The following is a 15946-nucleotide window of genomic DNA, read 5'->3' on the forward strand; positions in this document are numbered from 1 at the left end:
CGCTGCTGGAGGCGGCGGGCGCTCCTCCCGGGCCAGCCCCGCGCTCCGCCCGCCCGCGGCGGCCCCGCTCCCCGCCGAAGTTGGGCGCTTTAGTTTGTGGTGCCCCGCGGTCCGCACGTCGCCCCGCGGGCGCGGACCACCCCACCGAAAGCACGGATTAACCTACATGGCCTTAATCGGGAGAAATTGCAAAGCCACCCAGCTCACTGCGGTGTCCCCGTTTTGTCCTCGCCGCGGGCCGGGCTGCTCGTGCTGTGCCCGGGCAGCGCGGGGGACGTGGCGGTGCCCCGGGCCGGGACAGGGACACTCGGACACATGGACACACGGACCGGGCTGGACAGGGACACACGGACCGGGCCGGGGACAGGGACACACGGACCGGGCCGGACAGGGACACACGGACCGGGCCGGACAGGGGCACATGGACCAGTGGCGGTGTCCGAGCGCCCTGTGCCAGGCCAGCACACCCAGTGCCGCAGGGCCAGGTGTTCCCAGGTGTTCCCAGGTGTTCCCAGGTGTTCCCAGATGTTCCTAGGTGTTCCCAGGTGTTCACGGTGCCTGAGCGGGGTTTATTTTTCCCCTCGCTGTTTCAGCCCGTGCCAGTCTCTGCTCTCGCAGCAGCCCCTGTAAACCTCCGGGTGTGGGGATGTCTCAGCCACGGATGAGCCCCTCTAAGACCCAGGATTCTTTTATCTCAGATCAACAGCCTCCAATATTGCTTCTCACCGCAGGACACCAAACAGATGGACAGGCGAACAGGGAAAAAAATACAAACACTTTTAGATCATCAGACTTCATAACTGCGCTGAATTTGAAAGGGTTTGAAGTTTTGAGTGTTTCTCACAAATAAATATTATTCTCATCTTATTTGCAAAATGTGTTGTTTAGATGATAAATGCTGAGTCCCCTGTGATAATTTAGCCTCAGTTGCTCTGCAATGCTAAAGAACTTGGTAGGAGGAGAAATATTACTTTGTGTTTTCAAAGTTGGGATTAAAAACGTAGTTACTTGGTTTTTTCCCCATAAATTTCACAAAGACTGGCTAAAATTTTTGCCTCTCCAGGTCTTTATTTTTTGGAGGAAAACGTTTTTTATAGATTCGGTTTGTTTGCTTGTTTGTTTACAGAAACCAGTTTCAGTGTTTTTGAAAGCTGACCTTTGTGTCAAAATCCAATTTAAATGGGAAATTTGCGATCTGCCCTTTCACATGTGTTTGGGAAACACTCCAGAGTTAATGTTTATTGATTCTTCCAGTGTCTGGGTTATTATGGGTCAAAATTTCCCGTCTCCTCGCTCATTTCAGGGTTCCCATTTCCCATCTGTTCAGCTGGGAACAGCATCTCTCTTCAAGGCCCTGTAGAATGTGGGGCAGTGAAGATATTAATTTATTGGAGAAATGACCTTATCAAAAAGTGAATCACTTCCAACAGGCCATGCCATGATGTGAGTGGGTGCTTGCCAGTCTCAGCTCTTCCTTACAGTCTAAGCCAGCCAGCCCAGCTATGATTTTTCCCTGAAATCTGGCAGGATTTGCTGGCCAGCTGGCTGCTCCCCACGGGCTGGGGTCGGGTGTGGATGTCCACAGCCCATCCCAGCATATGGCAGGGTGGGCAGCCAGGCAGCAGTGAGAGACTGGAAGGCTGGGATGGCCCCAGGAGCCGGAATGGCCCTGCCTGGGGCAGCTCCAGGGGCACAGGGACTGAGCAGGAGTGACCCCCAGGCCTCACAGTGTCCCTGACAGGGGGGAGAAGGGCCAGCTCAGCACGGGGTCACTGCACCCCTCCTGAATTTACCTGATGCTGTCCCATTTGACCGTGGCAGTACAGCAGAGATGCCACTGATCCCCACAGCTGTTGGAAGGATCAAACTGAACTCACACAATGTTTTACCTTCGGCACACGTCAAGGATTCAGGAGGCCACCTGCACGTGTACAAGGCAAGTGGCAGATGCTGCAAGCTCCTGTGCCTCCTGCAAGACACCAGACTCTGTGATCCTCTGGCAGATGAACAGGAAGAGTTTCTAGGCTCTGTTTGGCTCTGCTAAGGACATCTTTTTGATCCCTTTTCCAGCCTCCGGGGCTGCTCCTGTCCCAGGAAACTGATAAAGGAGTTCATGAGCACAGAATAAAAAAAAAAAAAGGGAATATTCATGTGCTCCAAACTCCTAGGAACTTGCAAGAGAAGAGAAAAATCTGAACTATTTTCTCAGTAGGATTTCCTTAGTAAGCAGCATTTTTCTCTTGCGTGTAGACAACTGGTTCAAAGCAGCACCGACACCTCATGCCAGGCCCTGCACTCCTTCCGCTCTGTCGTGGTGTAAACCATGAGCAGATGGTGCAGTGCACTGGAAAATCAGATCTCCGAGAAAATACAGAGCCAAGAATAAAACTCCCTGAAGCAGAAAGCTACATGGTTTATTTCAGGATAAAAAGAAAAACTGAGATCCTTGGGCAAAAATTAGAATACTCCTTCAGAGTGGAGTATTCCACTTCTGTGAACTGCCTCATTCATTCCTGATTGAGGAAACATCCATCCCTTCACAGCTGAAGGCTCATCTCATTTGTTGTCTTTCAGTTCATTGATCTGGTTTCTCCAGGCTCCCACGTGACTGTTCTTTGCTGAACTAACAAGCGTGGTTATCGCTGAATTTTCTTTCCTTTCGACTTTCTTGCACACTGACGACAAACCTTTCAGAATTTCCTCCCACTTCAGCTGCAGCATGACCTGAATTGCATCCATCCTTGTTTAAACCCACTGGGGCAGAAACACCCAGCCACGATAGGTAAGGATGTAATGCCAGAACTTCGTCTGGTTTTATATTTGTGCATAAAGAGATAAAATAGCCCTGAAAATATTCCTGTTTCTTCCATTAAGACTAATTTAGTGCATACAGTCTCTGCACTTGTGGCCTTTATATATAAAGTTCTGACATGCCCCAGCCTCACTATGCCCCATGCTCAAAATACCAACTTTTAACACTGCTCCAGCCAAATTCCAGCTGCTGGCATTGCTGTGCCTGCCCTGGAGTGCCAGGAGTGAGGACCAGGGAGCTCCTTGTGCAGCACTGCCTTGTGCTGAGCATCTCTTGGATTTCCTCTCGGCTCGCTGCCTTTTCATGACCTAGATCCTGCTCATACGAGCTCAAAAAATAATTTAGCAAATCTTGGTATCTAAGATTAAACCGGGATGGTGTTTATTTGTTTGGAGGAAAACAACAGGAGTGAAATATGGCATTTTTCTCTGCAGAGCTGAAACTGCTGCTCTGACCTGATCCCTCAGGTCTCCTTGCTTTTATCTGCAGCTGCACCCCTGCATGTGCCTGTGCTGACTGCCCTGTGGACTTGGGATTCCATCTGAAATCTGGGGAGTTCTCCCTGATCCTTGGGAAGAATGGGCCTGACAAGGAACCCAATGCATTCCTCAGGAGGGCACTGAAATGAGCCTCAGATGGATGTGAGACATCACCATCCTCCTCCTCCTCGTCATTATTGATGACAACTGCACGCACCAGACTCGCTGGGAAGAGCCCACAGCTTTGTAATTACTGAGGGAACAGAGAGGATTCTGCTGCTCCCAAGACCTGCTGCTCCTTGGTAACTTGCCATGCCGCTTTCTTTCCAGAGGGCAAGTGAATGTGCAGGGTGCTCAGAATCAGTTTTTGGTGGTGAATATGCAGTCACTGTCTCTGCTGGATCAATGGCCCTTTCACTGTCCTGGGCTCTACTGTACAGAGAATAAACACAGTTTCCATGGCACTGTAAACACAAATACAGCCCACACTCCAAAGAGTGACTCACACGTGCTGCAGAGAACAGAGAAACTTCCCTGTCTTAATCTGAAAACATCTGGGAGAGGAGGATGAGATTATCTCACTTTCAAAATATTCTGCAAATATTATGTAAACCAGATTTGCTCTGAATAATTCTGTGTCTTGGCAGATCTGAAAGACAAATCCTTTGAAGGCAAAGGAATAAGGCAAGGCTGGTGCCTGTTTGCAGTAGCAATGTCCAAATCAATAATGAATTTATTCTTAAAATAGATACAACACAACACTTCTGGAAGACAATACCAACTATCCATGAGCATTTTACCTCAGTATTTCAAAGAGTCACAACAAGAATTTAAGTGTTGGAAATGGAAGAGTGGATTTACAAGAAAAGGAGGAGATGGATAAATCTGTGGGAAGTATTTAGTACAAGTCCTAAGTCCTGGTATTGCAGGTGTTAGGCTGAAATAGTCTGAAATAGTCTGAAATAGTGACCACCCGACCTGGAGCATCAGCAGCATCACTCTGAGGTGTCTTAGAACATCACTTACCTAAAGCTGATATACAGATTGAGGGGAAAATGGGTTCAGCATGGAATTAAATCAAATATGTGACATGCCCTTTCTAGCAAGGACAAAAATGTGGGGAGCACTTTCTTGGAGGAATAAAACAGGCTCTCAGAGTATATGGGAGGAAGAGTTTTCTCTAGTAGGGCTTTCCTACATCCTAAAACCTCACGGATTTTTATGACCTCAAGCTAGGGAGTTTATATCCCTTCAAAAGAACCTGTTATTTTAGTAGTACTTCAGCTCTGAAGGATGTCTCATCTGCTTCTTTTACCAACCTAAATCCTTTCCCAGGACCTATTCTGCCTGCAGAGCATTCAGATTCAATGTCAAGCTTTCCAAAGGTTGCTCTGAGCAGGAATTCTTCCTTTGGCTCTTTCTGCAAGGAGAAGCAAAGCCATGTCATGGCAAAGCTGCAGATTCCCCTTTGGCTCTTGCTGCAAGCAGAAGCAAAGCCATGTCATGGCAAAGCTGCAGATTCCTCTTGGCGGGGCTGACATGTGAAGGTCAGCAATGGGAATTCAGCACTCCAGAGTCACTGAGGTAAAGCAAGGCTGAAGGGAGAAGAATCCTGTTTGTGCTGTGACTCACAGCACTCACACAGAGCTCACAGCAAAGCCAGGAGCAGCAGCAGGTAAGATTTACTATGGGAATGAGGGTTAAAACAAAACCCTTCAGCGACAGAGATTGACTGACAGAGCTGCAGGAGCCTGAATGTGACACAGCCCCTCAGTCAGGGCCAAAACCAGCAGGACAGGGACAACAAACCTGCCAAGGGTGTCTCACACACAGGGACACGCTTTGGAGTCTGTCTGCACTGAAGGGCTGAAGGAAAATGAAATAACAAACAGCAGCATCGTTGTGAATGACTGTGCAGTGTCTGAGTGTCTCATTAATGCACACAGAGAATAATGCCTGTCCACTGATCACCTTGGCTGTATTGCAGCCTGCATGAAACCTGGGGAGAAAAGGAATAAGTGAGAGAAACAGAGAGGGCAGCAGTTCCTGCAATGGCTCTTGGGGGCTGTTTTGTCACCTCCTCGCTGCCCTTCCCCCCTGGGAACAGTCCCTCCTCACTGCTCTTTCTTGTCTGTTCAAATCACATCAATTTAAAAGGGTTATGAAAGGCTCTATTTAATCAAATGTTTGTTATGTCCAGGTGTCTTTGTCTGTCTCCTTTCCCAGATTTACCCTGAGACAATTGTCTCATGTTGGAGACTCCCCTTGAGGACCAATGAGAATATCCACTTAAAAATTAAAAAATGATTGGAACAGCGGCATGTCTGTAGATCCTGTTACCTGTGCTCTGGGGCACAGCCCCAGCCAGCAGATGTGCTCTCCAAACTGGAACTGCTCTTTGTCCTGCAGGGTTAAATGTTTGCTGCTCAGATATTCACAGGAAAATATCACAATAAAACACAACTGAACAGAATCTGACAGACTTTTCTCCCCCACCAGGAATATAGACATGGGGAATTTCAAAGACGTGACCAAGCCTGTGATACCAAAGCCATTAAAATTCATTTTGGCTGCCCAGCACTGTAAGAATAATGGCACAGTGTATGTGCTTGTACAGTAGAAGCCACTGTGGAGGTTTTCCAAATCCCCTTGCAATGAATGCAAGCTGCATGTCCTGAGCCTCTGAGGCGCTACCATAAAAGCTGATATTCATAAACCCACCCACGATTTCAAATAAGTGGCCTACAGAGGGTAGCAAGTAACGCACACACAGATTAACACATTTGCCCTTTTCTGAGTGAATACTGTGCTGTTATTTTTTTTTTTTTGTAGGAATTCTCTGTAGGCTCCTAAATCGCGTGTTCTGTGAGCTGTGTGCTCTGCTCGGAGATGGGCACGGCCTCAGGGCTGCCGGCGCTCAGGGGGCGTTCGGACAGCGCTGCCGGGCACAGGATGGGGTTTGGGGTGTCTGTGCAGGGGCAGGGACTGCACACAGCGGCGATTTGGGGCTGTTCCGCCGTTGTTCCGAGCCCGCCGGGCCCGGCCCGTCCGAACCGTGCCCACTCCGTGCCCGCCCTGAGGGGGAGCCGCCGCCATGTGCCCTGCACGGCGCCCCCTGGCGGCGCTCGCCCGCCACGGGATCACGGCAGCTCTCGCGAGACTCGCCCGCCCGCCCCGCCAAGATGGCGGCGCCCACGGAGGCGGCGGCCCGGTTCCGCACCCGGGACGTGCTGCTGCCCGGCGGCCCCTCCGACTTCGGCTCTCTGCTGCTGTCGCCGCCCGTGCTGGCGGGGCTGGAGGCGGCCGGCTTCCATCGGCCGTCCCCGGTGCAGCTGAAGGCCATCCCGCTGGGGCGCTGCGGGCTGGGTGAGCGGGCGGGCCGGGGGCTGCTCCGGGGCTGTCCCGGGGCTGCCCTGACCGCCGCGGCCGCTCTTTGCAGATCTCATCGTGCAGGCCAAGTCCGGCACCGGCAAGACCTGCGTGTTCGCCACCATCGCCCTGGACGCCGTGCTGCTGGAGAGCCCCGCCACGCAGGTGAGCTGTGGGCTGTGGGAGAGGGAACCGCTCCGTGGGGAACGGCACGGAGCGCCGTGGGTCACCGCGGTTGGTTCAAATCACCGCCGTTTGGTTAAACCACCGCCGTTGGTTTAAACCACCGCGCTCTCAGCGCCCTCCTGCGGCTCTGAGCCTCCCGTTTAACCCTTGTCCCGCGCAGATCCTGATCCTGGCTCCCACGAGGGAGATCGCGGTGCAGATCCACGCCGTGATCACGACGATCGGCATAAAAATGGAAGGCTTGGAGTGCCATGTGTTCATCGGGGGCACTCCTCTGAGCCAGGACAGAAGCAGGCTGAAGAAGTGCCACATCGCTGTGGGCTCCCCAGGTAGGAGCAGCTTTGCTGTGCTTTGGCTCCCCGTGACCCTGCACGGTTCAATAACCAGGCCCGGGGACGCTGGGTTGGCTGAGCTTGCTGTCATTAATAGGGCACAGCCTCAGAGGTTAAAGAATACTTTAAAAGTTCATTGTTAGAGTATTTGGGGTGACGTTTTTGGAGCTGTTTTCGCTGTTCCCCCCCGCAGACCTGTGCTTGTTGTCATGAATAGGACACAGCCTCAGAGGCAGTTCAAGAATACTTTAAAAAGCTGATTGATGGGGTGTTTGGGTGATGTTTTCGCAGCTGTTTTCGCTGTCCCCCCCTGCAGGGCGGATCAAGCAGCTGATCGAGCTGGACTACCTGAACACGGCCAGCGTGAGGCTCCTGGTGCTGGACGAGGCAGACAAGCTGCTGGAGGAGGGCAGCTTCCAGGAGCAGGTCAAGTAAGGCTGAGCCCTCCCCGGTGGCTGTGTGGTTACATCAGCTGCCCTCGTGTGAGTGACTGCCCTGGTTGTGTCTCCCAGCTGGATCTACTCCTCCCTGCCTGTCAATAAGCAGATGCTGGCGGTGTCAGCCACCTACCCCGAGTCCCTGGCTGCTGCTCTCACCAGGTACATGAGGGAGCCCACGTTTGTCAGGCTGAACCCCACGGACCCAGCCCTTCTTGGTAAGCACTTAAAGCACTTACAGTGGCATGGTCAGCAATGGATCAGGAGGGGGACACTAAAGCCAAAACATGTGCCTTTAGAATGCATGATTTTTCATTATTTCTATGACTTTATGAATGATAATAATTCTATGAATTTTTCTAGGAATTTGCCTGTTACTCAGTTTATGAATATTGAGTCCCAGTGTTGAGGTAGTGAATGTTGAAGTGGAATGAGAAGGTCTTTAAAGGCCTTTCCAACCCAAACCAGTCTGTAATTCTGTATTTTTAAAATACCAGTGACAAATGGAATGCTCTGCTTTTTCTATCCATTCAAAAAATTTCAGCCTTTTAAGAAAAACTTCTGCTGGAGGCTCTCCAGTGTGTCTGTTTGCAGTTTCCCTTCAGCTGCAGTATCACATGTTTACAGAACTCTGTGCATGTTTTTATGGCATCCCTAATCTGTTGTTTTGGTTTCCTGCTCAGGGCTGAAGCAGTACTACAAAATCGTGGATTCCCATCCACTCCCACATAAAACCTTTGAGGAAAAAACCCAGCACCTGCAGGAGCTGTTCAGCAAGATTCCTTTCAACCAAGCCTTAGTCTTCTCAAATTTGCACAGCAGGTAATAGAATTGCAATAACACCTGGACAAAGTTTGTGATGTCCAGCCATGGATGCATTTATGGGACCTGTGAGGTGTCAGAGCAGTCTGCAAACCTCAGCTCTGAAATACAGCCTGAGGAATGCAGTGTGAAATACTGAAAATATCAGAATGCACTCCCTGGCTGTAGAGAATGACCCAAGGACTGGCAGGTGTTGTTAGGCCTGGGGTTTTATTCCAGTTTTCAGTGTGTTTGTGTGTTCCCTCAGGGCTCAACATCTGGCTGAAATCCTGACATCCAGAGGCTTCCCTGCCGAGTGCATTTCAGGTAAATCCATTCACAGTTTCCTGATTCCACTGAAATTGTGCATAAATGTGACCTAAAATAGGAAAACATGTCTTAAGTCTTGCCTTGCAGGGCCTCTGGTTAAATGGCTGAGAATAGCATTTGAATCTTCATAGGTCTTTTGAGACTCAGTCTGCAAGGAGAAGGATTATTTTTGTGATGAGTGACCTGAGTTTTCCAGTTTTGTTTGTTCCTTCTTTACTCATTTGGAGCTGACTTATTTCTGATGAAACAAAGCAGCGTTTTCTAGAATGTGAGTGCCATAACCATGAAGAATGTAACCTGCTTCTAATTTTCATCTTCCTAGGCAACATGAATCAAAATCAGCGACTTGATGCCATGGCTAAATTAAAGCAATTCCACTGCAGAGTTCTGATTTCCACAGACTTGGTGAGGTTTTACTGCTTTCAAACAAGCTTCTTACAGATTCCATTTCAAATTTATTAACTGCTCTGCAAATTTTACAGCATGCGGGAGTATTGCACATAAAGTTACTTCAGAGGATTAGATTTGGATTGGAATTGGAGAGAACATAAATGTGCTGATCAAGCACCATGGACTGTGACTTATTGTCACAGTGGAGCTTAGACATCACCCCATTCCTCATCTGCCTGCCTGTGGCTGGGGCTGGAATGAGGGGATACTTCTAGGGCCCGTCCAACCTAACCCATTCTGTGATCTGGCCCAAAAATAGTTGTCAATTGTCAACCCAAATTATCTGTTGCTCTGCAGCTAAAAGCAAGCTCTGTGGAGTGCCTAAGCTCTCACTGCCCTTTTCTCCTCCTCCCTTGCTGCAGACATCTCGTGGAATTGATGCTGAGAAGGTGAACCTGGTCATCAACCTGGATGTGCCCCTGGACTGGGAGACCTACATGCACCGCATCGGCCGCGCCGGGCGCTTCGGTGGGCTGGGCTCTGCTGGGCTGGGCTGGGCTGAGCCCTGAGCTCTGCTGGGCCTGACCCTGCTGGGCCTGACCTGCAGTTAACTCTGCTCTGTCCCACAGGCACCTTGGGGCTGGCTGTGACCTACTGCTGCCGTGGGGAGGAGGAGAACACCATGATGAAAATTGCTCAGAAGTGCAACCTGCAGCTTCTTCCTCTGCCAGGTGAGCTCTGTGCTGGGCCTGGTGGTTTCCTGTTGGTCAGAGCTTCAGACAAGCCCAGGGGGCTGGTGTGTGGCTTCTCTGTTGGGGCTGCTTTGCTTTTAGTCCATTTTCTTCACACTCAGCTCCTGACAGGGCATGTAGTGTTTGTCTTGAGCAGCCTTTGGTGCTTCCCATGAAGGAAATGCTGTGGCTCTTTAAACTCTCCTGAGAATTGAAGGGGTTGGTTTGTGGCCCTCACGTGATGTCTGGCATGCAGTTTTGAGAAGCTTCTCTTGGGTACTGGTGTGAGCTCCAGAGGGAAGGATGCCCTTGACTGAGTGCTGCTTGTTTCTCTTCTGTGCAGAGCCAATCCCCCCTGGAATGATGGAGCAGTTTGAGCATGGGCAGGTGGAAGTTAAACCTGCAATACCCCCGGGTCCTGTGGTGAACTGTGACACTGTGTGTCCTAAACCAGAGCAGCCAGTGCTGCAGCCTGTCCAGAATGGCTTTCCAGACATTCCTCAGCCTCCCTCTAATCTTCCAAGGGATAGTTCTTCTGTAGAAAGGCCAAAAAAGACTCCGAAGCAAAAACAGATGAAAAAGTGCACAAATCCTGCAAAGGTAGAGAAAAATAGAACACCCCCAGACTTCCAGCTGTCACACAGAACAGAGGAACCAAGTCAAACCCATCTCCAGGATGGATGGACAACACAGCACTCAGGCTCCAGATGAGGAGGCCTTAAAAAAAAATCTTCCCAAAATTCCATGCTTGTCTTCTTTCAAAACCCAACTCACCAGTCCCTGGAGCTTCTCAGATTTTGTTGAAGATTATGATTATTTCATTAAAGAAGGGTCAGAGAGGGAAGTGGAGATTTTAAGAAGTTACTCAGGCCCAGGAGAGCAGCGTGGGCTGCCCAGAAATGGGGATGTGGAGTGGGAAGAGATGGAACATCAGCCAGAGACAGCAGCAGACGAGGATGTGTCTGCTGACAGCGATGGCTCAGGGAGCTCCAGGGGTTCCTTGAACAGCAGGGCCAGTAATGGCTCAGGGAGCTCCAGGGGTTCCTTGAACAGCAGGGCCAACAACTCCTGCTCTGAGGCCTTTTCAGACACACAGGAGCCAAACCCTGTGCCCCCAGCACGCCGGGGCCCCCCAGGTTTCTGTCCCACACCAGAGAAGCCTCGGGAGCCATCCCACAGCCCAAGGCAAAAGGAAGTGACAAAGAAGGTCCCCAAACAAAATGCTAAACCCAAGAAAAGCCACAAGCATCAGTTCTGCAGTCCTGCCACGAGCAGAGCTGAGGAGGAGCAGAGCTGCAGCTCCTGGGAGGATGCTGCTCACCAGGGCTGGAGCTCTGAGCGCTACTGGAGGTGCTACTACGAGGCCTGGCAGAGCTACTGCTCAGCACTGTCCCACTACAGCAGGAGCTACTGGCACCTGAGCTGCTTCAGTGCCTACCACACCAACTCAGTCTATCTCCAGGAGCTGCTGAGAGATGGGGACTGATGTCCTGGTGCTGCTGCTTGGGACCAGGCCTGGACAGGGCTGTGACAGCAGGGCTGCTCTAAGGGACACTGACAAGGGACAGATGTTGTTTGAGATGGAGAAAATGGTGTCTTTTTATAAGCAGCTGTGTCTGGTAAATGTTTTACACAAGTCCAGTGATGGTGTTACAGTTTGTTAATAAAAGGAAAGGAAAGACAGCTGGATGCTCACTTGGAATCTTTACAATCCAAAGTTAAAAACAGGATGATAAAAGGCAGTCATTCCCACATAACAAATGGCAGAAAATACAGAACAATCCCAGTTGTATTTCATGAAATCCCAGGGTGGTTTGGGTGGGAAGGGACCTTAAAGTTCACCTTGTTCCACCCCTGCCATGGCAGGGACCCCTTCCCCTGTCCCAGGAGCTCCCAGCCCTGTCCAGTCTGGCCTGGGCACTGCCAGGGATCCAGGGGCAGCCACAGCTGCCCCATCCTGTGCCAGGCCCTGCCCCCCCTCTTGCCTTCCCTGTGGCTGTTGGGTGGAGCTGAATTCCCTGTGAGGCCCCATGGTCTGTTCCAAGTTGGTGATCATCCCCTTTTCCCTGATTCTCTTGGTAAACACCAGGCACTGATTATATCCCAGTGAAGTGGCAGAGTGAAAGGAGCATCTCAATGCCTGCATTGCTAAATTAAATCCAGTTAATTAACACTGTATAAATAACATTTCTATAGCAAGGTGTGCAGCAGGCTGTGTGGTGGAAGATTTAGTTATGTAGAAAATGTGCAGCAATCATAATTGGTCTGTCCCTCTGGGTGCAACAGTATCAGACTTCCCACACTTACAGGAAAGCTTTAATTAGACATGGAATTACCCATTAGTGCTAAAACTAATTGATATTTCCTGTTTGGCTTGTACAGAGCTGTCCTGGGGCAGGAAAAGATGGGAGTGCTGGCTGGCTCGGGGTGCTGACCTTGGGTTGCCACTGCACTAATTTTGAAAGTTTTTCTTTCTGTGCTTAGTTCCTGCCTTACTCCCTTTGTGTCACAAGTGACTCCAGGGAGGGGGTTCCCCTTTGCATAGTTGGAAAAGGCCAAGACAGCATGATCGTGTTTCCAAGATGAATTTTTGCAGCTTGTAACATTCACAGAGGGGACCCTGTAAGAGATGCACTTCAGTGTCTGCATTATTGCTGTCCTGTGACATCTCACTGATTTCCTCAATGATTGCTTCGGGAAGAGTTAATGAGTATCTAAATGCAACTCCAGTGGCCTAGGTCAACACCCAAAGTTCTCCAGAAGAGCCTCCCAGAAGGTTTGGAGAAGAAATGACAGCATGCTGTTGGTATTTGTGGCACATACTCTGTTTAATCCGGATTGGATACATCAGGTACAGCAGTGGCACAAGACTCAATACTGTAAATGATATACAAGTTTCAACATATGCACTACAATTCCAAAAGAAGACAACAGGAAACTTGGTTCTTCTAGAAAGTTGTTCTCAAATGAAGCTACCTGCAGTTGTGTCCAGTACATTTCGTATCTGTCCTCTGACATTTGTAAAGCAAAGCCCATTTAAAGTATGAAAATAGAAAAGAATCAGGTTGAGAGCTTCTTACAACATAGAACTCCTAAAGAAAACACCATTGCATTGGAATGCCGTACTGGTTTATCAAAAATAGACCATCACACCGTTTTTAGAGACTTGCTTGGTCCGAGGAGCCCCTGGGAGCTCCCAGTGGTGGTTGAAGAGTGGGGAGGAGCGCTGGGTGTGCTGGGGACCTTCCCCAGCCACGGCTCTGGAGCAGCACTGGGTTAACCCAGGGAGGGGAGGGACACACGGACGCACACAGAGGGACAGACCTGACTGGGAACGGGAGGAGGGACTTTCACAAGCTCTCTGTCACCTGCTCTTTGTTCCACCTGAAGCATTTGTGGCACAGGTTCTGCCCCCGAACGGGAGCAGCAGCTCTGGCTCTGTCTCCAGAATTCCCTGTGGCATTTTGGGTGTCAGGAGCTGAGCTGCACTTGGTGCGAGAGGAGGTGCTCCTTGCTCTACAGGATTGCCAGAGAGGTGAAATGACTTCTTCGAGGTCACTTAGTGATTGCTCAGGAGCTCAGGAGCAGAGCCCAGGTGCTGATGGTCAGCTCCTGATGTTCACTGCCTTCCCTTTGCTCTGACACTTTTAGAAAATCACCATGGACAGCGTTTTTGGCAAATACAAAGCCTAAAAACTCGGGCTCTAAACCCATGGATCTACTGCCGTTGGCTCCAAGTGTTGGAGAAAAACAAGTGTTCTAAAATAAAATATTGAGATGGACTGGATGGGTGAGAGATGTGGGAAAGGTGTTTTATTCACCCAACTTTAAAAGCAGAATTAAGTTGTGGTTCAAAGCTGCTGATGTTCACCAGCTCTCCACGAGTGCTGACTGTAACTCTGCCTTAGTCCAACAGATTAAATTGTACAAAGTCCAAGGGATGTAGCAACACATAAATTAAATGTGATTTTTAATTTCCTGGGTTTTCTTTACAATACATGTAAGATGCAACATGTTTGCAACCTCTTTACTTAAAAAAGCAAACCCTTGAAGGAAATTTGCATTCGTTTGCTGGTATTAATCTGATTTTCATGCACACACCTTGAGCTGTCTAGACTAGAATGACAAATGCTGGGTTACAGTACAGGTGCATTAGCAACAGGTTTAGGTCAAACAAGTGGCATTGATTAAATTAGGTCTTTCTTGCCAATTAAAGAAAGATGTATTTTGGATTATCCATGAGGTTTATTCTGCCCTAAAGCCATGTGTGTTACTTAGGTTGTCTTTTCAAGGAAACCGAAAGCAAAAGGTGGTTTTTAGAAAGGGTCAATGGAAGTCAAAGCCTATGTGTGACAGTATTTTTCATCATTTGCTGCCAGCTGGGTGTGAATCCTGTTAGCAGCTCAATGCCAGATGAGAAGAGAGGAAATCTATTGATACCATAGGCTGAAAATCAGTGAAAATATTTCTCCTTCAGAAAAAGCTTTGGAAAGGAAATGAAATGCTCAGAAAAGGGAGTTGCTCCTTTGATATTTTTATATTGCTTTAGGAAAATCTGAAAAAATAATGCCCTTCCCATTGCTTTTTGTACAAAGAATCCATTTTTACCTCTTCTAAAGGAGCATCTCTAAAACTATAAAAAGTCACAAGGAACGAGAGGAGGGGAAAGGCTTGGAGCTGAAGTGCCAGCACAGCACTGATGTTCTGGGGCTCATGGGGCTGTTCCAGAGCCTGCCCTGTCCCTGTGGGGATGGATCCCATGTGGGGATGGATCCCTGTCCCTGTGGGGATGGATCCCTTTCCTGTCCTGGCAGGGATGGATCCCTGTCCCTGTGGGGATAGATCCCTGTGGGGATGGATCCCAGTCTGGGGTGTGGGAGGACTGTTGTGGGGTGGTTTTCCTGTCTAGGGAGGACCTGTCACTGTGGGGATAGATCCCTGTGGGGATGGATCCCAGTCCTTCCAGGATGGAGCCCAGTGGGGATGGATCCCTGTCCCTGCAGCCCCCAGAGGTGCACAGTTCTCTACTGGGGTAAACCCAAGTTTTCCACAGGTGCTTTCAGAAGCTTTACTTGGGCGACTTCAGAGGATAAAGAGAGCTAATGCCTCCACTAAAAATACTTTTAGCCCTGTTTCTCTAGGCTCAGACTTCCTTAATTCCATGTGTTTTTATCCCCTGAGAGCCTGTGCTGAGGAACTGACAGCGTGGGCAGCACCTGCCCTGTTTGTGGCAGGGGCAGAGCCGTGGTTCCCAGCGAGGATAACAATTCCTGATTTGTGGAAGAAAACAGAGGCCGTGGCAATCAGAGCCCAAGCAGCCAGCCAGAAACTCCTGGAACTGGTTTTCCTCCTTCTTTTTAACCTCTTAAAATTGAGTGTTATACTCCCTTTCCCAAAAAGTCTGACTGACAGTGATTAAAAGCCCCTTTGGGCGAGGGCTGCCACCGGGGCTATTTACAGATACAGAGATGTGGAGTGCCTGGTTCAGCACTCCACGCTGAATCAGGAATAAGAAAGGCAGCACCAAGAATCCTTGGGGAATCCCTGACTCTTTGTAATTTTTATTCCTGTCCCTGTCAGCACGGGGCCATTTCACCCTCACTCTGTGCCAGTGGAGAGGAGGCTGCAAAGGTGGCAAGTGGTGGAGAGCAAGGCCTCTGATCTAGGAGGGCAGGGGTGCTCAGATGATGACAGTTAATGAAAATAAAGCACAACTTAAAACATCAAAAATAACCTCAGTAATGGGAAGATTAACTGCAGTATAACCTCCTACAGGAAGCAGCAAAAGGCAGAGCATTTTAATCTTTTAAAACAGGACTAAACATAGTTTTGGGTAATATATTACAGCCCTGGAATAAATGACTGGAAGCTGGTGCAGCTACTGGAGGCTCAGCCATAGCCCTGGGGTTCCTGGGATGTTGGAGGATTCTAAGGAGGGTTAGAAGGATTCTAACTGAGTTAATGCAGCAGCCATCGCTCAGGCACAGCAGGAGTGCTGCCAAAGCAGGGTGCAGCTCCTATGTGTAATCAGCATTAATTATCTATACATGTATGTGTCTGTAATTAGCTATATGTGTGT

The 15946-nt window shown here is 49.5% G+C and overlaps 1 protein-coding gene across 1 annotated transcript; it reads left to right on the plus strand.

The window, feature by feature from the left end:
* Positions 1-6464: 6464 nt before the first annotated feature.
* On the plus strand, positions 6465-11695 carry DDX20 (DEAD-box helicase 20). Its single transcript, XM_030965681.1, is given in 13 exon segments — positions 6465-6657; positions 6731-6825; positions 7007-7175; positions 7495-7609; positions 7691-7833; positions 8299-8437; positions 8685-8743; positions 9069-9151; positions 9559-9664; positions 9766-9867; positions 10211-10478; positions 10480-10862; positions 10908-11695. Coding segments are annotated over 13 exon segments (2292 nt in total). The 5' UTR covers positions 6465-6473; the 3' UTR covers positions 11354-11695.
* The last annotated feature ends 4251 nt before the right edge of the window (positions 11696-15946 follow it).

The sequence above is a fragment of the Camarhynchus parvulus genome, chromosome 26, assembly GCF_901933205.1.
Source record: "Camarhynchus parvulus chromosome 26, STF_HiC, whole genome shotgun sequence".
NCBI classification, from domain to species: Eukaryota; Metazoa; Chordata; class Aves; order Passeriformes; family Thraupidae; genus Camarhynchus; species Camarhynchus parvulus.